This window comes from Gymnogyps californianus, unplaced genomic scaffold (assembly GCF_018139145.2).
Source record: "Gymnogyps californianus isolate 813 unplaced genomic scaffold, ASM1813914v2 HiC_scaffold_40, whole genome shotgun sequence".
In the NCBI taxonomy this organism is placed as follows: domain Eukaryota; kingdom Metazoa; phylum Chordata; class Aves; order Accipitriformes; family Cathartidae; genus Gymnogyps; species Gymnogyps californianus.
The window spans coordinates 364,791-389,937 of NW_026114290.1; the positions used below are offsets into that span (position 1 = coordinate 364,791).

The 25,147-nt window shown below is 46.6% G+C and overlaps 1 protein-coding gene across 3 annotated transcripts; it reads left to right on the forward strand.

The window, feature by feature from the left end:
- Nucleotides 1-3,127: 3,127 nt before the first annotated feature.
- On the forward strand, nt 3,128-19,961 carry LPAR2 (lysophosphatidic acid receptor 2). Of its 3 annotated transcripts, XM_050914433.1 has the most exons (4): nt 3,128-3,200; nt 6,281-6,380; nt 14,582-15,324; nt 19,213-19,961. In XM_050914433.1, exons 3-4 carry the CDS (start codon nt 14,592-14,594, stop codon nt 19,512-19,514), a joined length of 1,035 nt encoding a protein of 344 aa, XP_050770390.1. In that variant the 5' UTR covers nt 3,128-3,200; nt 6,281-6,380; nt 14,582-14,591; the 3' UTR covers nt 19,515-19,961. The 3 variants fall into 3 exon arrangements, with proteins under 3 accessions (XP_050770390.1, XP_050770389.1, XP_050770391.1); XM_050914432.1 differs by lacking the exon at nt 6,281-6,380; XM_050914434.1 differs by lacking the exons at nt 3,128-3,200; nt 6,281-6,380 and adding an exon at nt 10,344-10,377.
- Nucleotides 19,962-25,147: the final 5,186 nt, after the last annotated feature.

Below are 25,147 nucleotides of genomic sequence, written 5' to 3' on the forward strand. Positions count from 1 at the left end.
GTGAGAATAACATCCTATTTGTATTTACCATGCAGGCTGGAGAAAAGGCACCTGCTGTGAACTACCCGGCAGGTTTTCAGCTAACCCCTGATTTGCTCTTTATTTGTTAACAAGCCCATACGAGTGATAAGAAGCAAGCCCGATGGCTCTCTCTGGAACATGCCCAGTTTAGCATGAAGGACAATGCGAGAAGTAGAGGAAACACAGATTGCCTGGCTAGAAAGATGTAGCCAGGAAGGAGGCAACTGAAATACAGGACATTGGACAGAAAACATTCCCAAATGGTCATTTTCTGGCAGCTGCAACAAGCACTGATTTTTTTCATCTTTATTTCACAGCATTTTTGAGTGTAACTCACTTTTTGAGTGTAATAGAACAGAGTACACAGGTAAAGCTCATGTACTCTGGATCCTTCTGCTTCCATTGCTGGAGCTTCAACTTGCTAGTCAGCACAAAGCAATTCCATAAAGGGAAAAGATGCTGCCATACTCTGAGCCAGACCCCATTTCTCCACGACATTAATTCTATTTCCCTCAAAGCACGTTGAGCTTCTGCAGTACTTCCACGCGAAGCTGCTGCTGTCGTGAAGAAGGCAAAGCCCCGAACTCCCAGCTGATAAGAATATTTCTTGGGTCTAAGACCAGGTTGCTCTGACTTGCTAGGTCTCCATCTCAGCCGCCCGTGGGTTACCCCAATGCTCCTTTCGGCCTCCCTGCAGCGGATTTTCTGCCCGCCATATTTTACCATGAGGACAGGGAGAACTCTGTCCTATAGTGCCATCTTGTGATGCATGCATGGGGAAGACAGGCTTCCTATACTGCTCACTCCCGGGGATAGCTTTGCATTACAGGATGGGCAGGGTTACAGATTTCCTTGGTGTTTGGTTGTGTATACAGCATGAAATTCAAACGACAACGTAAAAACTTCTGCAGTAGGGCAGATTTCAGTGATTACCATCTGCTACAAAGACACTAGGAGATGTACAAAGATGCCAGAGCTAAATGCTAAAGGAAAACATTACACTTTCCCCAAACAGCTCAAGAGGTTAAGCAATCTACAAATTGCTTTCGTCTCATCAACAGACTGTGTTTTGGTCCTGTTTCTTAACAAGGTTGCAAAAGAAATGCTAAGGATCTATTATTAGTATTTGTACAGTTCAGGCTAAAGAGAGTTTGCATCTCTGGAGCAATGTATATTTGTTAATATAGTGCTTTGAATTCCTGAATACTAAATTATCTTTTACTGTAGAACTTCTGTAATAAATTACTGGGTGTTTTTATTATAAGCTTATCCTGTGTTTGTTAAATGTGAATAGGGAAGCCTTAAGCAAACACTTACTGGACTATTATTAACAGTGCCAAGTGCACTCAGGTCTCTATAAAACAAAGGTAACGCTTGCCCACAAGAATTTATAATTTGAGGAACCAGCAGAGCTAGAATAATATCCCCGGTAAAACCCCTAGTTTCCTTTTCCTGCTGCACACTTAAATAGTTAAATAAGAGATTCATTCTACGCAGGAGAGGTGTTAGGGGCTTAAACAGTACAACTCCTGCCATCCACCTCTGCCCTCCACTTTTCCTTCCAGCAGTCCAATACATACAAAAATGCTATGAGAGAAAACACACTCACTCTTACCTTGTAACTCCTCATTACTTGCTGCTTTCCGCAGAGCTGGTAATTTGTTGAGGGTAGGAGCTGCCAAAGCACGCTTCCAGCCAGAGTTGCACGGCTGCCAGGTCCCAGTCGCACGGGGAGAGCTTGGATGCAGGGTCTGAAACATCTCTCCTCCTGCTCAGGATGGGGATTTGCTGTCATCCAGCCACAGCTAACATGGTTTGGTTTGGAAACCGAGACGCTGAATTTAAGAAGAAACTTGGCAGGGAGGGAAGCATCATTTCCTCAATTCCTCCCACCTCCTCAAGGCTGCATCTTCACTTCAAAGGAACAGACTCAGCTGTATTTATGTACGGCAACGGCCAGGCAACAGTCCTGTGAAGCACTAACAAGGAACAACCTCATTTCCCAATTCAAAGTCGGGGCAGAGACGATCTTACAAATATCTGATTTTCACAGCAGCACCTTACATAGGTGGCTGTCTGATCCTCCAACTCAGAGCTACGCCACAGAGGATAGCAGCATTGTCTGTGTAATTGATATATAAAGCCATAGCAACCCTCTCAAGAAACCTTTTATCAGCCAAACAACCAATAAACCAATTTCCTACTTCAAGATTTTTATTTTTTTTTAAATCAGCCAATGCGAATCCAGAGCACAAAGCAGCCAGCTAATCTCAGCCGGTCAATGTGCTTCTGAGCTTCAGTCACTCCTCATGTCATTAAGTAAATTAAAGCCCCAGGTCTTCACAAATGAGGATCTCGGCTGGGCTGCATACACCGGCCTCTGAACTGAATTAGGGAAATTCAAGCACCTGATAATTTTAGGCAGGGAGCAAGAGATTCCTTTTTCTTGGAGAAGCCAGCCAGAGTTTGTAATTTGCTAATCACGAGTGTTTAATTGCGACCAGGCTAGTGACAAATCCTGCCCCAAACTTCCTGCCCTCAAAAAAAGGAGCTTTTTATTTTACCTTTATCCTTCTAAAAAAAAAATCAAAGCAAATAGACCTGCAGGTATCAGGAGTCTCGAGGGGAAAACCTCCCAGGTTTTTCCAGCAGAGACTCCTGAGGGATTACCTTTACCGTGTTCTAACAAAGCAAGGTAAAGCAAGGCAAAAGGCATTACATTTTTTTTAAGGAGCCGGAGGCTTTGGTCCAATTCTTGATCCTACCCTTCTCTTCTTCCTTTTTTTTTTTTCTTTCTTTCCTCCCCATTTTAACTTCTGTCCCATGCTGTTGTTTATCATTATCTAACTGGAGAAGCGAAATGGAGATTAAAACACACCTGTCAGGTATTTCTCAAAATCACCCCCAGGAGGAGAGTCTTTGCAGAAAAAGACAGCTCAGGCCATTTGTCAGCCGGAAACAGGCTTCAGTCACAAGTGTTTCCTTTTGAACCGTTAGCACTTCTTCACTGTTCGCCTTTGAACCAGCATCCCTAGACTATAAAGACAGGGATGACTGGCCTGCTTACAGCCTGAGGCTTTGGTGGAGGGATATGGGAGTTCAGTGGGATTTATTACTGGTTTCCCAGGAGCAGGCTTTTTCTAGGAGCTTTTATGCTTTGTGGAATCCATCCTCTGAGGGTAAGACATACTCAGTTATCAGGCTGTGCTTCTCAAAACGTGATAGAGTCTTTGTTACTTGTTAAAACCAATCCAAATACTAAGTAGCATAGCAAGAAGCTGGTTTGTAGATTGGGGCCCCTTTGTAGGTTATCTGCTGCCTGCTTTGACATATGTCACTGGGACATATGTGCTCACAGCAAGCCAAAGCTCCGTGGTCTCTGTGTAGCGTGCGTGCACATACACCCTTAGAGTACGTTGAGTGAATGCTTGCAAGGAGCTAAGCTGTTGCTGAGTGTTTATGTGAGCAGGTAGGAAAGGCCTTTCCCTGAGTCGAGAAGGGGCCAGTGTAAGAAGCTATTTATAAGATGGCAACTGCTGTCTCTTCCTGGGGCTAGCTTGGGCATAACTCAGGCTTGTATTTGGGTGGGAGGTTTCATTCCTGAAGAGTGAGCAGTGTTACTGTTACCCTTGTGCAGGGTGCTTCCTTGCTCAGTTATTGCTAAAGATCAGCATAGGCCATTACATTCTGCCTCGCTATTCTAGCAGTTACCAGTAGGTACCAGATTTACTTTTATTCCTCCTTCTAAGCTGTTTTGTTGTCTTGCACCATAGCGGGTGGCTTAGCAGCAGGAGTGGCTGTGTATGTTGTTGTTTAGTGGCAAATGAAAGTATTCCTATCTATACCTTGGACATTAACACATCTGGAATACTGCAGTGTATAAAATAAGTCAGTATCGTTGCATTCTTGTTTTATTTTACTTTGAAAGCTGCCTTCCAACAGGCAATTAGCAGATCAGATGAGGCAGAGTGCTGGGCAGATGAGGTAGTGAAAAGTGAGCTCCTCTGCATGTCTTGCTGGGAGTTCATGCTGCTGCAGACAAACAGCTTTTGTTTTCTTCTCTCTCCCTCCTGCCCCAGTATGTTTTGTAATATTCTTGGTTTTGTGAATGTACAGAGTAATGGTACCTATAACACATGGAAGATGGGAGAGCAAGTGAACCAGGCATATGAATTTCTGATCAGCCAAAACTCCCACATCGGAAATCAGAAAACACTTTGCTCGGGGAATTTTTGCTAAAGATGCTGAGTTACAATGTGCTTCCATCCTTTCCTTTGTATCTTGTATCGCAGTGCAGGCATGCCCGTAGGTGTCATACACCTCAGGGCATTCAAGAAAAGCATGTGCAAAGGAAAGGCTGGAATGGACTAAATCAAATATGCGTGTCTACCCGTCCAGGCCCACAGCTTGTGGCTGGAATCCTTTCAGGGCACTGGCTGCTCTCCCCTATCATTTATTTTAAAAAAAGATGCGTAGAGCTGTAATTCAAGCTTTGCTTAGACAGCGAGTTTCAGATACTTGGCATCCAGGGCCCTGGAGATGGTCAGTTTTGTAGGTATCTTATAAATGGGTTCCAAGGGAGTTGTATTTTTCAGTATAAATTTGTTTAATAAATGAACATGCAGACTTCCTATGCCCTTTACAAGAATGACTTAGTTAAGGGAGTGTTTTTCTTAGAAGGAGCAAGAGCTTTCCTGTTGCTTTGCAACAGAGGAAGGCATGGAAACAAGCATCTGAAGTAATGTGATTACTGTGTTGCTGTGTAATGTGACACACTAGAAACGTGCTTAAAAGCTCAAGGCTTTAGGAAATTAGTAAAACATCACCAAAAATGATCAGAAGTTCAGGAATTAAGTGAAGAAAAATAGAAAAGACTGTTTCATTTGTAATGGAAACCTTGAATGTTATGGGCCAGACTGTGGCCCGAATCTATCGGAATCATTTCAGTTACCCCATGCTTACCGATACACAAAGGGCAAACAGAATCCAGGCTCTGGTGGTGAAGGCAACGAAAAAACAAATGCTTTTGGCCGCTGACCAGGCAGCTGGGTCTGCCTAGGAAGGACCTCGTGCTTAGACCGGGACTGCAGGACCAAGGCAGAACAGGAAAGGTTTGCTAGCGATGTGTTCAAGGGGTTTGGTGGGGGAAAGGCCTGTAAAGGAAGGGTTGTGCTGAACATACCTTTCGCTTGTTTAAAGTGGGGCTGTTGTAATTTTTTTTTCCCCATGACCTCACTCTTGTGGGAGCTGATTCTTGAGAAAAAATGCAAGACTTGCTAATGTGATTCAGTGTGTTGATGAAGCAGTTGTGGGCATAATGAAAGATCCCTGGAGTGAGCTGAAATCGTCACCAAACTGGGAAAAAGCCATTTTGCTGAGAATTTTGCTTGACCAAGACTGACCCAAAGGCTAACTCTCTGGACGAAGCCACGTTTTCTTTGAAGGGAGAGATATTGCCTGTCCTTGCTCAGGGAGAGTAGCTGTGTGTCAGTCCTTGATGCTCTTGTTCAAGATAAAGCTGCAGTTGTGCTGCATCTGCTTATTCTGTAGCTGGAGGCTTTTCTGAATTGGTTTTGTTTTTTCTTTCTAGACTTAAGCAGAAAGGCATGTTAAATGCTTTTTATGACTCTCCAGCCATAAGCTGCAGGCATCTGACATTAAACCAAATGGAGACACGGGGGAAGTGGGTTTTCAGAAATAATCCCTATAAAAGCAAAGGTTGAGGCACACGGAGCTTGAGTGCCTGTAAAGTTCCCTGACTTTCCAGCGAGTGCCAGCTAAACAGGGAGACTTCATCTTGCTGGGTGCCAGCCAAGATCAGAGGAGTTCAGAGCAAGGCAGCGTGCAGCCTTCTTGCAAACGGAGACTGAGCTGAGGGCTGCCTGCATGTGGGTCACAGGAAGGGAATTTCCCCCCAGTTTTGTTTTTATTGACAATAGTGCGAAGTGCCAGATGAAATTATCTTTGGGTGAAGATGAGGCTGAGTCCTGCTTCGTAAACACGGCATCCCGACTTGATTTTAACCTCGCTGTGGCTTCTAATAACGTGACATCATTCAGGGGCCAAGCTATTCTTTCTCTGAACTGCTGCTTCTGCCTTCAGTGTTGCTTGTCTCTGTGTAGGATAATCTCCTTCTTCCTGTGTGAATTAGGAGGAGCAGCAGCAGAGGGGCCCCTAGACCATCCCGACTCCAAACAAAACACCGCTGCAAATAACCCTCTCTTCCCTCCCCTACCCTGTTTTCTCTCCGCTGCTGCAGAACAAATGTTTTTATCTTGGAGAGTGCTGGAATAGCCAGTAACTGTGCGGAAGGAAGTTAGCCCACCAAAATCCATTTCCAGGATAGTTACCTGGGGAAGGTAAGAGTGTTGTTTTGCCAGGACCCAGATGCATTTGAGGGAATATCCCGGCCGTTCCTTCTCAGCTGTTTTTCCATCTTGTCTAACAAGGCAAAGGTGACAAGATCCAGTGTTAGGTTTCGCTGCAGTGGTCTCCCCGCCTCAATTTAAGGTGTTGTCTACCATATGGAAATGCCTTGATTCTAAGTGTCCAAACGCAGCCAGAGCAAACCTCGGGAAGGTGAAAGGGGGAGATGAATCTTCCAGGTTCTTTGTGATTTGTTCTGGAGCAATTGATTGTAAATGGTCGCTAACTTGTTGGAGGAAAAGAAAATGCCTGTTGTGGGCAAGGCTGCAGTGGGCATGGATTTCTTCCCTACCTCTTTGTTGAAAAGTATTCTTTGATGCTGTAGGCTTGCAAACAACAGCTCTGCTCCACCTCAGAGCTGGCTGCATTTCAGCAGCAGTGGGTGTTATGAAATTCCTGCATTTTTAACGCTGATGTATATGCTGCTTTCCATCGAAAGGTTTGGCTGTTAGCTGAAGTAGTAAGAACAGTGGTGTCGTTTTGTTGTACTCGAGGGAGTGCCCCTCGCTGAGGGGTTGGGATCTCTGGGCCAGTTGGGACTTGGGAAGTATTAATTTGAGCAACTGGTTCTCTGCAGAGATCTGCTGGGGGGGAGACGATGACATGACTCCTTCCAGAAGGTTTTTAACATTCCTGGGATTCCAGGAGAGGGGTCTCAGCAAAAAAAAAAACCAAAACCAAACCCAATGCTTCAGATTGTCATCCACGGGAACAGTCACAGCTACGAGGCTTAAAGAAAAATATTGGCTTTAGGCTTGTTTGAAAATGCAAAATCTACTAAAACAATTAACTTCACTTTGAAAAATAGAAGTGTAGTAAAGGGGAGGCAAACATCTGTTGTCTTTGGAAATGTTTCTCTACCAGTTCTCTGCTGGGCACCAGAATGCGATCAGATCTGCCGGCTGCATCAAGATCGGGTTACTCAGTGACTCTGCTTGAGCAGCCTTCCTGCCTGGGGGGAGCAACGCTGCACAACACCCTACGAGCACCTTCTGAACTGGTGGAAACAGGAAAACTCATGGAGCGATGGGAGGGGAAGGGGGGAGACGGAGGGGCTGGACATGATGGGGATCTGGTCTCCTTGGGCTTGCCTGTGTTCAGTGTCCAGCACTCAATCCCAGAAGCATCGTTGTTGGAAGATAGCTGAAGATATCTGTAAAGAAATCATTACATTGGCTGTAAAAGCTGATGTGAGGTTTTCAGGTGCGCTGACTTTTGGTTTTGCAGGTAGCACCCTGAAAGGGTGAGGCTCTGCTGGGCCCAAACTCATGTATCATATGGTTAGAGACACAAACTAAATGGGTCTTGGTTCCTTCTAATATCCCCCAAACCTGAAAATAAACAGACTCCCAAACTTCTGTGATGCAGAGAAGTAGAGTTAGTTTTTTCTAGACAAAGGGACTAGAAAAATTGCTGTTATTAAGGTCAGGACTTGGAAACCTGAAATATTCTCTCACCTCCATATGCAAGCAGATACCGTCTGTGACAGGCTTACATGAGCCCTGGCCTGATCCAGTCTGACATTTCTTGTCCCCCTTTGTCCCAACTCTGGTGTGCGGGGACTGAGTTGCAAAAGCGCTTCTGACCCTTTGTCTGCACTGGGTGCTCCGAACTCGCTGGGTCTGTCTGACGTGCTGAGCTATTGTGGTGGACTGTTGACACTTCAGTTGAAACCAGTTACGCTGGGCTGTTTTCCTGATTGCTCTGGGTGTTTCTTTATGAAAATGTCTCCTGTAAAGCACTTGCTGAATGCCAGTTTGAAACCTTAAAGGAACAAGTAAATCAAAAGTATTTTTAGACTGCTGCCATCCCAAAGTGCACAGCTGCAGAGCACGTGTGGCTTTGTAACTGTTTGAAGCCAGGGCTGCTGCCAAACGGTTGCTCTGACCTGGGTTCTGCTTCTTGTTCACCAGCATGGAGAGTTGGATCAGTGACTTAAACCCATTGCTGGCAGCAGAAGCACTGGAGCAGACCAAAGGGTGGGCTGGGGAAATGGGGGGAGCTGTTTTATTGCAGCTTGGACTTGGGTCTCTGTGGTCTTATCCTTTTGGTTACATTATTAGTTTAATAACTGCCTCATGGGAAGGTGAAGGATCTGCTCTGTGTCACTTGAGTAAGAGGCTTCAAATTTGAAATGACTTCTTGTAACTATAATATTGTTGTAAATCTGTCTAGTTGCAGTAAGGACTTCTGGCTCTCTGTGTTAGGACCGGACTTCTTGGTGACTTGGTTGTTCTCTGAGAAAGCAAGCTTGTTAAAACTATAGATTCCTCCGCCCCCCCAAGAAAGGACTCTGGGATACCTGTTAGTGCGACTTCTTGCTGCTTCTGAAAATGCGTACGGAAATCTTGTGAAAGGCCCCAGCACGTGGTACTGTCTTGTGGGTGGCATCGTTGGTCTGAAGGTGCAGAATTTGTGAGCAGGTGGCAATGATAGGTTCTTTCTGGATTTTGTAGCCCTCGGGAGCTTTCTGGCATGATTTTGGCCTTTGGAGGCTGCAGGACGCAGGGGCAGAGTTTAGGGAGCCTGGAGCCATTGTCAGTTTTTGCAGGACTCGGTAGTTGCCCCTCTGCTATCTCAGCCTGTCGTATTCATCCATCTTTTCTTCTGCCAGTGTCGCTGCTGCTCTGCCTCCGTTTATTGGCTGCCCTGCTCTGTTAATGTGTCCTTGGATCTTTGGCCCTATCTCTTTCCCCTTTGTGCTGGGCTCTCTTTGTAAATCTCCTGCCTCTTTTACATAACATTACTTGGCTCTGCCAAGCTCTACGGTGTATCTGACTGGCAGCAGATTAGGGTTGTGCTTGGTGATAACATTGTTCCTCGGGGAACAGATGATGGTAGGAGGAGGGTGGGAGAGTAGGAAATTGGAGTCGAATGGAAATTGCTGGGGCCTTTGCAAAAGCAGCAGGCATAAATCAAAATGAATGGATGTTGCAAACTCGGTGGTTTTTTCCTTCATAATTTATACAGCTATGGCTTGTTAGCACTAAGGGTGCTGTTGGTATTTGTACAGTACTTAGCAGGTAAGATAATCTCAGATCTGTTGAAGACTAGCTAGGCTGACATCTCAGAAATGTGAGCTTTTTCTAGCAGTGACACGCGCTTTTACCAAGTTATAGCAGGGAAGTCCTTTGCAGTCTGTGCCTCAGTTCCCCTTGTGTCTCACATCTCCTCTCTGCTTCTTCCCCAGTTTGAGGTTTCTTGCATTGCGCTGGGCAAGTGTGGCTGCTGTAGTGCATGTGGGGGCCGGATCCTGACCTGACAGTCCACTTGAGAGGTGGGTGCTGTAGTTGTAGACTAGGAAAACAGCCTTCTGGTGCCGAGGCAAGACAGCTCCTCCATCCTGGGATCACACCTGGTCATTTGGAAGATCCGCTCTCCTCCTGCGGTGGGGCGAAGGCTCTGAGGCAGCAGGCATGCATGTGCGAACCCTCACCACGGAGCGAACCGGTGCGGCAGGAGCGTTGGGACCAGAGGGTGCCAGTTCCCACAGAGCAGCACCTTGCCAGCAGGAACGGTCTACGAGGGTGATGCTGGCAGATCGGTGCTAACTCGTTCCAGCCAGAACCGGAGGTGCTTGGAAAGTGGCTTTGGCCTCCATGAAGGCGGCGAGGACTCGGGTTACAGCTCCTGGGTCTCCTGGAAGGACCCGCCTAGGGGAGGACCCAAGGAGGGACGGGCTCATCGGAGCTCTTGCAAACTTGCCTCCCAGGAGCCAGTGTTTCAGAGCCGTCCGTGATGGACTCTGGGGCTGTACCGCTTGTCTGAAACTTTCCTGTAAGGCACTTGGCTTTTTTTTTTTTTTCTTGCTTGGAAAGCACCTCTGCCCTGCAGAGATGGGGATCTCCTTGCTGGATAGCTGCCCTGGTTTCCTGTGGTGGGGAGACCAATGCTAAATGTCAGGTTTGGATGCGGTGGTTGTGCTTTCAGGTAAGAACGCTATTCTTTGGAGTAAAAGCTTGCACTGTTTATGGCTTAAAAATATAGCAGTGGTTTGAATGTTTGGCCATGTAAATCCGCGTGCAGTGGACATGGGTAAAACAGGTTGGATTTGAGTCCCTGCGAGCCTTTATAGATCCATTGTTCTGTCCTGATCGACACTGATTGTGGTTATTAGTGGGAGCATAAATTCAGGCATTCATCCCTGCTCACTTCCACGCTACGCTGGCTGTCGGTTCGTTAACAAGTGTTGAATGTCCTCCCACATCTCAAGGAGCTGACTAGCGTTTTCCACTTTTGCAAGCAAGAGGAAATGGAGAAGGGAGGACACTTACACCTTTACTTTCTCTGTAAAAAGACTCTGAACTTACCGTGAACCTGGCAGAGTAATTAACCTAGTAAGAAGGGAGACAGCGTATGCATGCAGATAACGCTGGCAAGGACAAAAGACACGTTCTGCGCTCATTTTGTGTGGTGGTTCCTACGAAACTGCAAAAGCAGTACCCTGTTTTAAGGGGGAGAGACTTGAGCAGAGTTTGAGGTAGCGTGATTAGGGAAGAGGCTGTGTTTGCGTATTGCTCAAGGAAAGGGGCTGCTGAATTGTTGCAGCACGTAACTGGAGTTTTGTTTTACCGAGTAAACAATGTTGGTAAGGAAAAATCTTGTAAGATCCTGCTGAGGAGTGTAAGGCCGTGGAAGGGGGTTGCTCGGACACTGAACAATAGACTCATCCAGCTCCTTTGTGCATCATGGCACCAGCCTGACTTTCTGTCTGCTTGCTGCTGTGGGCAGGGTGTTTCTCTTCCCCTGGTACTGCCTGTTAAATTTTGATTCGTGGCATTGTCTGCCCTCGATGCCAAGCTCCAAGGTCAGTTTTCTAATGGCAGGGTAGCAGTGAAGTGGCACACGAGCTCCTAGAACCAGTCACAAGCATTAACCTGTCAGTCCCTCCTGGACCCCACCCAGCTCACGGTATGGCACAGATTTAGTTTGTAACCTACGCACATTTCGGAGGGATTTGCAACTCTCAAACTTCTCCCTGGGCTCTGACTGGGCCTCGCCCAAAGAAGCATTTCAGACATTGTCGTTAGGATTAATGCTGAGGGGCTGTTTCTCTAGATTTGAGTATTACACATGCAGAACACAGCTCCTTTGTGGGTTTACACAGCTCTAATCCCCTCCCCCAGTAAACACACCATTGGACCAGTACTTGTATAATGCTTTGAAAAAAGTTCCCAGTTTGCCAGGAGGAAGTTTATGGGCCCTGTCATAGCTGTGGAATCTTTAATACTTGCAACAAAATAAGATTGGTCTCCATAACTTAGTGGCAATTTTAAAGGTAGTCTTATCTGGATTAAATTTGTCTTGGTGTCAGCTCAAAAATTACTGGCAATAAGACCTAGAGCCATCAACATGTTATTTCACTGTAGTATTTTAATGTTCCTGAAAAATTAAAGCATAGTGTGAGCTGTCTTTGTGCTACACTGTGCGCAGGCAAGTGCCTGTTCCATCATGATCTTCATTGTACCAGTTAAACTTTTATAACTGGGGGGGAGGGGAACACTTATGCTACTCCACAGCAAAAATGTGAATGGGATTAAATGGCATTTGAAACCTGCTTGTTCATGTGGCTGGACAGTGTATGGGGTTCTCCAAACCCTGATACCCCTTTAGTTTCTCTCCTTCCCCCCCTTTCTTCCCTGGGCATCCACGTGTGTAATCTCAAAAAGGTGAAGTGACGTACCTAACTTCAGCAGCAATTTCCTTTTTGATTTGGGATTAAAGCTTCCAAAAATGTTTAGCGGAAACTGTTTTGCATAAGGATGGCCTAGGCTTTGATTTGGTGCCTCCCCAGGTACACTCTATGAAGGTGGTCATCTACCTGCCTGTGATTCACAGCGGTTCTGTTTGTCCTGTTCCTCCCTTCCTTGCTCTTCCATTACTTTCCCCTGTTCAAGCCCAAATACTCCCCAGTTACCTGCCGAGTCACCACATGGTACCTCTCTGCAGAACGCACTTGGCTGCTTTCATCCCCTGCGCTGCATTTGGACTACATGACTCCTGCACAGCTCTACAGCTTGAGAGCTACAAGCGTCCCATGACCTGAAAAGAGAAGGAGGATGGACTTGTTACATAGTACTAGCCCATGACTCCAACCCCTGGGGCAGGGTGACTCTTCCTCTGCCTCCTTTTCCTTTTTTTTTCCCCCCACCAATATTTGTAAAAATATTTCCCTATTCAGCAGATTTTAAAGTGAATTAGTTCAGTCATACAGCTTTCTCACCTCGTGGCAAAGAAAGCCACATGCCGAAGCGGGCTGATACAGAGCCCATTAGGCAGCGGAGCTCAAAAGTTCAGCTGCAGGTATGATAGGGTTTTCTGGCTCAGCCATCTTGTTTGCACAACTTGGCATGTGTGCAGGCAGAGGTGGGTGCGGTGCAGGTGATAATAAGCTGGCCTGCCTGCAATGATCTCGCCTCCCTGTTGCTAACAGCAGCCGTGCTGCTATGCTGAGAGCTCTTGCTGAGGTGTCCCGGAAAACAGAGCAGTCCTGGAAAACTCTGCTGCCTAGAGAGTGGAGGAACATGCAGCTAATTAGGGCCCCTGAGCTGTGTTTTGGTTTCGGGGGTGACTGAAGTGGATTGTGAGTCAGGCACTTCGGGTTTTCTCCCTGTCTGAAGAGGATGGCGCTCTTGCTGTGTGGTCTGCATTAAGCTTTCTCTAAAATGAAGATGATGGTTGAGCTCATGAGAGGACAGGGAGAACCAGTGACTTCATGTGCAGAACACAGCAGGGTAAGGAAAAACTGTGTCATTTTTCAGCACCTCAGTGCCGCAAGGAAGGAAGCTGCAAACTGGGTTTGCCCATCCCAGCGGGGACCGCAGCCAGCCCTGACTTGAGATTTCCAAGCTCTTGGTTAGGAAAGGAACATGAACATCTGCTGTGGGGCGTAATGCTCGGGCTTCTTCTCATCCCTTGGGTTTGTTTGTGGTGCTGTATTTTTCATGTTTTCACTTTTTTTATGGACAAGTAACACAGTTAACACCTGGTCAATTACCAGGTTTAAATTCTGACTCTGTAAGGTAAAACATCCTTTAGCTTGACCTGCTGCTTCACGTTTGGCTGTCCACAGGACAGAAGTTAGATTACCAGAGGTATATGGGCTTTGAAAATTCATACTTAACATTATGATCCAGACGAATGCCTTGTCTGGTCTTGCTCCCAGCAATGCCCAGTGTGTCAAAGAAATGTGGAAAGTCCTTCTTGAGACTTAAATATCTTTTCCTATCAAGTTTTTCCGCTGAGTTCAATGAGTTTTGAATGGCAGCCTTGTTCCAGATCTGGAGGGGAAGAAGGGATTGGCTTCCCTTGTTGCACAGGTTGACTTACCAGGTGATACTCTGAAGTGGGTGCTGACCCACACACTGTTGTGTAGTCTAGAAGTGCTGCGATGATCCAGCTCTTCCGGAGATCCAGCCCCATGGTTGTATGTGCTGACTTCTTGCTGCTGTTTTCTTTTCAGGGCTGAGGAGTTTGTTTCTGCCCAGCTCTACATGCTCTTTGCATCTTGGCAAAGTTTGGGAAGTACTCACCTGTTTTGGAAGGATCGGCAAGCGCTGCGCATAGAGCAGTGTTCGGAAGCAGCTGTGCATTACATTAGCCTTTAAGCAATAAAACTACCCAGGAAAGATGAGATATGTGTGCTCACTGAACCAGAAGCAGCAGTCCTGGGGACTGCAACAGCTGCAGAGGCTCATAGTCTTCATCAGAGTGTTGTTTAGTGATTGACTGATAAACCTTCTTTGCTGCTGCTTTGTTTTTACATTTCTGAAGTAGGACATCTGGGACAACAAAAATAGTTTTGTCTGTCATCCCCATGAAGCTGCGTGGGCCGGACAGGGAGAATCTCTTATCAGATCTGGCAAACCTTATCTCCTCCCATGAATGTTCAAGGTTTTGCTGCATCCTCAGTATGGCTTTGAGGACAGATGAGGACTCAGCCTGTGAGATGTGTAGCTCTGTCTCGAGTACAGAAGTGGCTTCCTGTTGCTCATGTGGTGGTTTCTGTGTGTTTCAAGCTCCTCCCCGCCTCCATCTGTGTCAAAGGCATTATCGTCATGCTCAGCATCTCCCCGGCTTGTAATAGTTGTGTGTGTGGGCACGACAAGCTAACGATACTCTCGTCCCTCTTTAGGACAGCAGCGATGAAGCACTGTTTTTACAATGAGACTGTGGGGTTCTTCTACAACAACAGCCGCAAAGAGCTGACCACGTACTGGAGGACGAAGGATGTCCTGGTGGTTGCCCTGGGCCTGACAGTGAGTGTCATTGTGCTCCTGACCAACCTGCTGGTCATCAGCGCTATCATCATCAACCGGCGTTTCCACTACCCCATCTACTACCTGCTGGGGAACTTGGCAGCTGCCGACCTCTTTGCTGGCATCGCGTACATGTTTCTCATGTTCCACACGGGGCCCAGGACAGCAGAGCTCTCCCTGAAGACCTGGTTCATCCGTCAGAGCCTGCTGGACACCAGCTTGACAGCCTCTGTGGTGAACCTGCTGGCAATCGCTGTAGAAAGGCACCAGACTGTTTTCACTATGCAGTTACACAGCAAAATGTCCAACCAGCGTGTGATGATCCTCATCTTCTGTATTTGGGTCACGGCCCTGCTCCTGGGGCTCATCCCGTCCTATGGCTGGCACTGCCTCTGTGCCCTGGAGAAGTGCTCCAGCATGGCACCGCTCTACAGCAGGAGCTACCTGACCTTCTGGGCCATCTCCAACCTCGTCATCTTCCTGATCATGGTGGTTGTGTACACGCACATCTTCATCTATGTCAAAAGGAAGATGACACGGATGTCCAAGCACACTAGCTTCCACCCCCGCTACAAGGAGACCATGATCAGCCTTGTCAAGACGGTCACTATTATCCTAAGTAAGTCCACTTGCTCTAGTCATAAGTGGTGCTCTGATCCTCCATCCTGGGTTGTGTGGGGTTGGTGAGACGAATGTGCTCGGGACAACGGGGAGGACTGGGAAGTGACGGTCTGCTTCCCTGGTCTCTGAAGCTGCTGGGGTGATGGTTTGGTTTGGCTGCTGAGGAACTCAACAGTTGCAGGACTCTGCCTGAATTCTGTGTGAGCTGTAATGGGAGCAACCTGGTGGACAGAGGGGAGGGCAAGCTCCTGAATCTCTTGCCCTCTGACATGGCTGCACCTCTGGTTAGCAGGGACGGGAGGCACTGGTACTAATGTGACTTGGTAATATCTGACTGCTGTAAGTGCAGGTGCTTTGGGCACAGAAGCAGCTCTCTTACATGCTCAATTCCTAGTATGCTTCCTCCATAGAAGGGCAGCATGGAATCAGGAGCTATAATCAGGCCTTAATCCAGAAGCAGCACTCGGTGCATCTTTTATTAAAGGATGGAGAGAGGCTTGGGGCAGATATTACAAGGTGATGAGGAAAGAATGAGGGAGTTGTGTCCAAATTCCTTACTGTTTACTGGAACAAAGCACTGAACTCTGTTCAGATTTTTTTTTTGAGCAGCTCAGTACGGGGTCTCAATCTGCTTGGCTAAATATGTCCCTGGAAACCCTCAACTCTTAGTTCGCGCTGCTCTCTGAGCGTGGGATCTCCAGCAGAGTGCTAACTGCCTGTCAGTCTGTCTGCATCCACAGTCTGTAGTGCAAATAGGAGCAGATCAGTAACTGGAAGTGGCTGGCGCGCTGAGGCTCTGCCTCTCCAGGATATTTAACTTTATTCAGATATGTGCTGTTCTGCCCGGTGCTGTGCGTCTAACAGCAAAGGCTGGTGCATGCATTGTGGCTTCAACAGCCTATCACTCCTTGATTTCTTTAATCTCTTTGCCTTGTGCTTTAGCGGTCTAACAACCTTTCTTTAAAGTGAAATAAAGCAATGCGCTCAGATCTTCCACAGCCCAGCTCGACTCTGGGCTTACGGTCACAACCCCTTGCTTGCAAATCTTTCCTGATAAGCGCAGAATTTGCTCCGTCAGGGAAACCTTGTAGCTGCAAACAAAGACTACTCCCTTGTGAACTCAGGCTGGCAGAGTGGGGCTCGGCAGGGGAGGGGAGCAGCGTGGGGGGGCTGTCGGGCTGCTTGGTGTGTCCCTGCTCGGGGGCATGCCGGCTTTGCCGGGTCCTGTTGCAACTTGCGAGCATCGAAACCAGAGTTTTCTGCCTGTTCCTGCCTTTCCTGTGATGTCGTCTTCCCTGCCTCGCTATCTCTCCATCTCTTGTGCGCAGCTGGGAGTTCATTACTGCCTTGGAGCTGATCAGATGCTGCACAGAGGGTCAGCGGGGCTGAAGAATGATGTACTTCATATATTTTGCACAGTCCACAGTGGAGAGAAAAGTTGTTTTGTTCCCCCTTCCTTCCCAAACAGTATCGGAGGGTCACCCCGTGGTGTCAGCGGGACTGCCTCATTTCTTGGGGCTTCACAACATCAACTGGAAGAGGGTCAGCAGGATGGGGATGCTGGCCAAGAAGGAAAATGCAATTCACGCTTGGTGCGTCACCTTGTTTTGGGAGATCCCTTTCCTCTTGAGGTCCCCCCTCCTGGCTTGGCCTGCCTGCCTTTGTCTTCTGCCTTGAGTGAGGAAAAAGCTTGGGTCAGAGGAGGCTCGGAAGAGCTGCTGCGGTTTCACAGGGAACTGGGATTGGTGTCTGAGGGTGGACAGAGTGGGGAGAACCTGATGTGGAACGTTGAAGGAGACTCAGGAGTTCCTCAGGCCTTTGGGACTCTTGTAACCCAAGGGTTTTTCCCTTCCTCTGTGGGGCAGTGTCGGAGAGAAGCAGCAGTCAGTTCTGTACAGGTCCCTTGCACAGGAGGGAACAAGGGCAGGAATTGCTCAACTCGGGGGAAGATACCTTTCTGTTCGGATTCAGCATACAGAAAGTTGAGACTGCAGAGGATTTTCTCCCTCCCTGTGAAAGCCCTGGTGTAATTCCTTCTCCACCCTTGTTCCCCAGCCTTCTGCAAACTTGGACTCTGCACAGAGGAATACTTTGCGCCTTATGCATCAGAGGGTGTAGCCGCTGGTGAGCGTGCGGGGAAGTCGAGGGTGTGGTAGGAGCTGTCTGCGTGCCACTTCATTGCAAGGCAAGGTAGCTGTGGCTGATAATCCTGCAGGTCCTGGGCGTTCAGAACAGGTCGAGGAACTGACCTGGAAACCAAGAGTAAGTCCAAGGTACATCCGGAAACTAGCAGCAAATTTTCCCACAGACCAGTTCAGTGACACAGGATGTGATGATGACCAGACCACAGGGCAGAGTCATTAGTGACTATGCTGTGTTAGATTATTAAAAGTTCAGGCTTCTTTCTGAATACTTTAGCTTCCATTGAGGAGCAAGAAAATCAGCTGGACTTGCAGGCAAAGGCCCAGAACTTCTTAGGTACCTCTTTTTGGTTTTCCCTTCTCATCTTTAATATTCCTCTGGCTTTACTTAGTGCTGCTGGGAGCCAGTCTCTAGAGAATCTGGCTTGCTTTCTGGATGCTGAAAACCTGGCTAAAAAAGTTACATCACTAACCAAGGAGGTCCCTTTCCTCCTTGCAGGCTCGCTCAAGACAGAAGTATTGGACCTTCCTTCATGACAACCAGGAATCTATTTTGTATACTTGCTAAATTGAAAAGGGGCAGAGTCATGTCTGCAAGTACGGGGAAAGCTGCCTGGCCCAGATGTGGGGGCTACTGTGCTGACCACCTGGGAGCATGATTTGCTTAAATAAAAAGGGTTACATGATGCAGTGGCCTGAAATCAGCAGGGAACACTCCCAGAAACCCAGGAGATCCCTCCCAAGTGTTCCTTTGACTTTTCACCAGTGCAGCATTTCACTCAATGACAGCTTTAAATTCAGCCTCTCGGTTTCGGCGCAGCTCCTCTGGCTGTTGTTCTTTCCTGACAGATGTTTGTCAGTAAAGGGTGTAGTTGCGAAGTTCCCAGCAAGTCTTGTTCTTTTCCACCCTTTCCCAGAAGCCACAGCAGGGTGCAGCTCCTGTGCTTTAAGATACAACCTTATGTATGACCTCCAGGAGCACCGATGGGCGAGTGCTCCATTTACGTCAGCCTTAAAATCATGACCGTAAAAAGGGGTTTAGGAGCTGCAGGCACCTCCCACTCCGTCATGCAAAACAGCAATTATCCTTTTGCCAAAGAGCTTTGCAGGTGGTGGCAAGAACGTAGTATCAGCCTGACTGAATCAGTGGTGGAGTCTGTCCAGCTCAGTCCTGGTGCTGGCCAGCCCATTGCTTGGCTATTTTCTGCTCAACTTATAGCTGTGTGAGAGACTTCATTGGACTGCCCGAAGCGTTGGCCAGGACTCTTCTAAACTCATACTGTTAACTAAAGCCCCCACAAACTGTATGGACAGTGGAGATTATTTCATTCAAGATGTATCACTCTCTTCCCTAATTGTATGGCCTGTTTTTTGGAGCCTCCTTTTTGGAGGGAGTGGCACGTAAATAGGAAATACAGACACTTTATCTTCGCTCTGTAAATGCAATGATGGGGATGAGGGGAGGTAAGTGAAAGTACTTGGAAGTGTTGTTCTGAGTGAGCGGGGTGGGGGAAAGGGGTTGGGTGAAAAAGCCCAATGCCTCCATTTTTAGTATTTGCTGGTTGAATCCTTGGTCTTACTCCAAAGCAAAAATATAGAGTGAAACTAGTTTGTGGGTTTTTTTTCCCCATTTAACTTTTTTCACAAGGTAAAACACCAGCGATTCCATTGAGCATCTTTATGGTGAATGACTGGGCAGAGCCAGGAACCTGCTTTTTCTCTAACAGGGGTTCTTCTCTCCCCAGGTGCCTTTGTTATCTGCTGGACTCCAGGACAAGTTGTGCTCCTCCTGGATGGCTTGGGCTGCAAGAGCTGCAATGTTCTAGCGGTGGAGAAATATGTCCTTTTGCTGGCAGAGATCAATTCGTTGATAAACGCTATTGTCTACTCTTACAGGGACAACGAGATGCGTAGCACCTTCCGGAGGATCCTCTGCTTTGTCTGTTATAGGAATTCCAAATACACCCCCACGGTGGTGAAGTTAAACACCACAGACCGCAGAACACTTTCTCAGAACGGGCACTTTACTGTGGATTCCTCTATTTAGCTCTTGATCAGCGAGACAAGCACGGTGCTGAACAGCGGCCGCTTTCTGATCAAAAGAGCAGAGGCTAAGAGCAACCTGCTTCTAAAGCAGTTGAGACTTCTTTTATGTGCTGAAGCATAAATATTTCTATAGAATACTTGTCATCGATAAAGGACAAGATGCTTTTAAGAAACTGCTGGATGGTGCGTTATTTAGGACAAACATACTTTGAGTAGTGTTCTTATTAAAGACTGCTATTTCTAATGCAAAGTTGATTTAATTTAGCAGCATCTAGAAGCATGCTATGTGCAACAGGAATCTCACATGATCTCTCAACGAGCAAAGTATTTTCTTGGTACTTCAGTATTACTGCCTTCAGAAATAGGCATTCCAGTGGTAGCGTACTCCAAAGAGCCAAAGCTCTTCAGCTTTATGTGTTGCCTCCTGAACAGAGCTGCTTAGTGTTTCCCCAGAGAGTCTTATTCAGGTTGTGTTCCACCTGCTTCAGAAGTCGTATGCTTCTTAAAGCCTCTTCTGAGAGGAATGTGTTTGAATTGCTTCCTGAGAAGCAGATTCCTGCTCTCCTAAGTGTCTGTTGCTGAATTTCAAAGTATTCTGGGCTTTTTGGAGGGTGTCTTAGGAGCACCTAATTCTTCCCTGAAATGGAGAGTGGTGCTGTAACTAACTGCAGTTGTGTTTGTGTCCTGCTAAGTGATACCATGTGGTATTCACAAGTTCATTGGCTATTCATAAATGTGGAGTGAGTCATGTTCCCATTAAACCATCTTTCTACTTGCTGAAAGCCCTTTGGGACAGGTTTAGGTTGGATTCCAAGGCAATCAGTATTTTTGCCTTAGGTTTTAATGTGCAGTTTGTACCTTAATACTCAACTACCCAAATAATGTGTTAACAGCCTGTTCAAATGTAGTCTTTCTCTCAGCGAAGCACCATAAGAAATTAGCAGTGTTAATTAATATTAGTGCACGTAGGATCTATTCTCTGAGTAAGTCCATTTGCTGCATCTGACATGCGGTGTAAACTGTCACTCTTGATTGCGAAGCCATGACTGGAGGGCAGAGGCTCTGCTGGCGGAAGCATATTCATGGCTGAGAAACTGTAAATGCTTCTCCAGGTTTCCTTCACCTTCACGCTGTTAAACTTGAACAGTGTGAATGTGCCTGTGACAGTCCAAAATCCAGAGTTAGTTGTTTACCGTGGGCTTCGGTGAGAGCAGGAAAAGGCTAACAGAAGGCAGGTTTTGGCATATTGTCTAAATTTATAATTGCAGGGTTTTTTTAATGAAACAGCCCTGTTCTGTCAGATGCTCAGCTTCCTGACAGATCACCTCAGCTGGCTTTGCAGAGAAGACCACTTACTGGAGGCATTGTTACTCAAATGTGTATGCATGGACTTGTTCTTGCAGAACATGGTCAGGAAGTGACAGTGTTAAGGTGACAGGATTGACTAAAACAGTCTTGGAATATGGTTCCCATCTCTGTGTCCCAGAGACTTCTTGAATAAATATTTTGTCCTGGGTTTTAGAAAAGAAGACTTGGAATTTTGCCCCTATCTCCCCACTCGGAAGCCCTGGGAAAAGGAACATCCTCCAGTTGTGTGTTGTGATGCTGGAAGGGAGGGATACTGGCCTTGATGCTTGCATCCCTTGTGACTTGCTGTGTGGTGGCCCTGCTCCTGATCTGCCTTCTAGGTAGGTTGCCTTGGAGAGCATCTCGCAGGACTGTGCCTGTGTGTCTGGAGGGGTTATAGCCTCCAGAAAGACCGTGGAGAGAACTGGAGGAAGTAATTTGCAGCCAGCCATCTGCAGCCAGAGCGGGGGGTAAGAGTACAGCCTTGGTCCACTGCTTGCAAACACCAGACTTGGCTGGTTTGGGGAGATTTTACACCATTAAAGCATACCAGGTGGTAGGGCTAAGAGAAGGCGTAATTTTATTTTTACTGCCAAAGAAGACTTCTAGTTACTTTTACTTTCCCTGGAAAATATTGTTACCGGGTTGCAGGTACACAGTATGTGTACACACTGCAGTGGAAGCAGGTGGTGAATTAGCAGGAGCTGGAGGAAGACTGTAATAGTGAACACCTGGAAAGCTGTTACTGGGAGTGATGGAGCTGGGACAGAACAAACTTAAACCTTCTCTTTTTGCTTTCCTGAACATCCCCAAAGCAGGAAGTGCATGAGTCTTGCTTCATGCAAAGCTAATTTTACAATTAAATATGTGCCAAGCTCTGCTTTGCTTTTATTAACAAAGGGGGAAGGAGGAAATATGAAAGTTCACGTTGCCTAGGTGTGGGATTAGTACCAGTCTGATTTAACTGAGGGGTGTGTGTGTAAAGAATTGACTGTACTGCATTTGGGTGTGAATGAATCTTTGTACTGGGCGAGATGACACTTGGCTCCTAAAAGAACTGCAGTTGGCTTTTATGCCCAGTTGAGCCTTTAATAAGCTGCACACGTTCTTCCCTGAGGGATCTGGTAACTAGCCTGACCTCAGCCTTCTGCTGGCTGCTGTCGAGCTGCGTTTCAGCGAGGCGATCCTGCTCTGACAGGCGCTTTTGTGAGTACCCGCAACACAGGCAGACTTTAAGTCATTGACAACAGACTCTTGATGCTTTGTGATCGCCATATAGAGAGGATCGTCTCTGAGAGTTTTTTCCAGTATTTTAAATGGCTTATTTAAACTTAGCCTAACGGCTGAACTGGTATAAATACTAAAGAACTGTCATACACAACACTGATGGAAAGGATATCAAGGATTTGACCAGTTTGTACCAGGCAGAACATCCTGACTACCTGGAGGATGTCAGCACTTTCTGTATAAAAATGGACTTTGCTGAATAATGGTAATTGAATGTACAAATGCAGCTTATAGTCTAGCAGTCTTCAAAATGCATGATTTCACAAGGGTAAATAGCAATTGATTAGTGTAAGGAGGAGGAAAAAAAAGTCCCAAACCTTTAATGGAGCTTGTCTGAGTGATGGCTGGCACCCATCAGGAAGCGAGGTGGGTTGCCTGGAATTCTTCAATGAGATTTCTCTTCCCGAGTGACTTGGGACTCTTGGATTTCTAGTTGTTTCCAGCTGGCTGTAATAGATGAGAGGGCAGGAAATTAGGAGTCACAGAAACTAGCCTGGAAAGTGCTGTTTTCAGTGAGATTTGAAAAGAAATGGTGAATCAATGAGGCAGAAGAGATAGGAGGAGGATTTTAACAGCCCTCTCAGCAATGAAGATGGGGGAGGGAGAGAGGGAGACATAAATGGTGTATATAGAACATGCATCACAAAAAAGAGGATTTTAGGCTGTGCAGTATTCCACATGACTTTACTTTCTAGTTTTATTTGGAAACACACTGCCTTGTCTAACTATGTGGAGGCAGGAACCACATTGCACTGTGTTTTCCACTCGCTCTTTTGTGTCCTAAACAAGATGCTGCAGAAAAGGGTGTGGTGTTACCTGATTACATGTTCATTTTCCAAAGCTGCTTAGAAGACTTTAAATATAACTGTATTGTTGTATACGGAGCTGGATGCTGCCAGGTTTATGGGATAGCTTGTTTTTAATGCATGATCCATAACCTATGGTGTGTCTAGCTTAAATGTGGCAATATCCCTTTTTTCAGTTTGAGAAGACCCCCTGCCTTTTTTTAAAATCACAGTATGAAACTGCCTTTGAAGGTTCATCACTGGTTTCATCAAGCTTTTTTTTTAAGAGGAAATCTCCCTGAAATTAGTGTGTGTAGGGTTTTTTGTGGGTTTGTTTTTTGAGGCATGTGAGATTGTTCTAGACTTATTGTGTGTTGGGTGGGAGGAAGGAAGAGACACCTAGGAGCTATTTTAAAGGGATCAAATGTGGGACAAGTGAGAACACACAATGTGATCAAAGATAGGCCGTATGGTTCCAGGAATGAGAGGTCATGCCTTGCTGACTGGTTGGAATTCCTTAAGCAAGCTGCTGCCAAAAGTAATATGGATTTTGGTGTGTCTTTTGGGGAGGGTAGCACTGGAGACTAATGCTGTAGGGACTGATGAACTCTGAAGGCTTATTTTATTGAAGAAAAAAAAATCCAACAAAAACCCCCAACCTGTAGGAAGGGGGAAGGGAGATTAATAAGGGGAGGCTGGTGATGGTGGGTTTTTCTTTGTTTTTAAACTTCAGTTTGTCATCTCTCTGACCTACTGAGACATGGAAAATGAAAATCAAAGTTTCTGCTAGACTGTAAGTGTAGCCGATGCAAAAGTTAAGCTTTTGGGAGTCAGTTGTGCTTTTCTAAGCCTTAGGCAATAGTGGGATATCAGGGCTGAGAGTTTATTTTTAATGTGCAAGGATGACTGGTGTGACACCTGGGGCCCCTGGTCTGCATGATGGTGGTAGATAGGTTTTAGAGCCCACCCATAGGTTTGCGTTTTCCTCCCCCAGCCAAAGGCCAGCGAGGAGACAGCGAGCACCATGAAGCTTTTACGGGGTGAGTTCTTCTTGGCTTAGGACAGTCATTAGTGCAGTTGTGAAGCAAAGCCTGCTATCTCTCTGCAGTGGATTGGCACATGTGTAGCCAAGATAATTTAAGAAAGGTCATGCTCATGGTGTAATAATTGCTTCCCATGGTATTTCTGTGACAAGCTTTGCTATAAAAAGCACAATGTTTAGCAGCAGCGGTTGGGTTTCACAAGTCCCCCCACACAATATGTGAGTGTAACTTCTGTGAGCAAAAGTGAGAAGAACCCGTATCTCATCTGAAAGCTGATACAGCCCAGAGTCCAGCTTCAGACGGAGTTTCTGGAAGATGCTTCTCTTCTAACTGGCGGTCTTGACCAGGTTTTGTCCTTACACTGTGACTGTCACAGAGAATACAGCAGGCACCAGACGGAAGAGGTAAGGAGGGGCTCTGATTTGCCTGTGTTTCCCAGCAGGGAAAATAACTGTCCTTTAGTTGTTTGCACCCGTTTCCCGATAAACCTCACCTCAGTCTCTTCTGTAATGGTGACAGAGAGCACTCAGCTGACTTCTGTTTGGCTTGCATCTGGAAAGAAGCATTTGGTTGAGTTGCGTTGACCCTTTTCATGGTAGAACCAGTCTTACTCTCCAGGTTTTTCTTTGCTCACTGAAAGCAGGGAATACAAACTGGAAAAAACGTGCCTAGGATTTCTCAGATTTTTTGAATGTGCCTGTAGATGTGTCTAATGCTGCAAAGTGCCCCCTTCACACCCTTGATGTCCCGAGCACGACATGGGAAGAAAGTCCAAGGGCAGCAGGAGAATCTCTTCCTCCTAAGTTGCATAATCATGGGCTCATCTGGATTTCAGTGCTACCAACCAGGAAGTAAGAGGAGCTTGCACACTGGATTTTGCTCTGGCATAGTCATTTTTCACAAAATTATTTATTTGGTGCTACCCACCTCTGATTTTTAGCACTTATCACCCACTTTTGTCTTGGTAGGAGTAACGCAGCATGGCAGAGCAGTGGGATCTGGAGATGATACCAATGGTCAATTGGCTGCTGTGCTGTATGGTGACAGAGAAACAGAAATGCTCTTGGCACTGCTGCTTTTCTCTCTCCTTGCTGTCTCCATGCCTTAGGGACCTTCACTGAAGTGGTGCTTGCTCTTATTTTGTCTCTGGCTGTCAGGGAAATCACACTTTT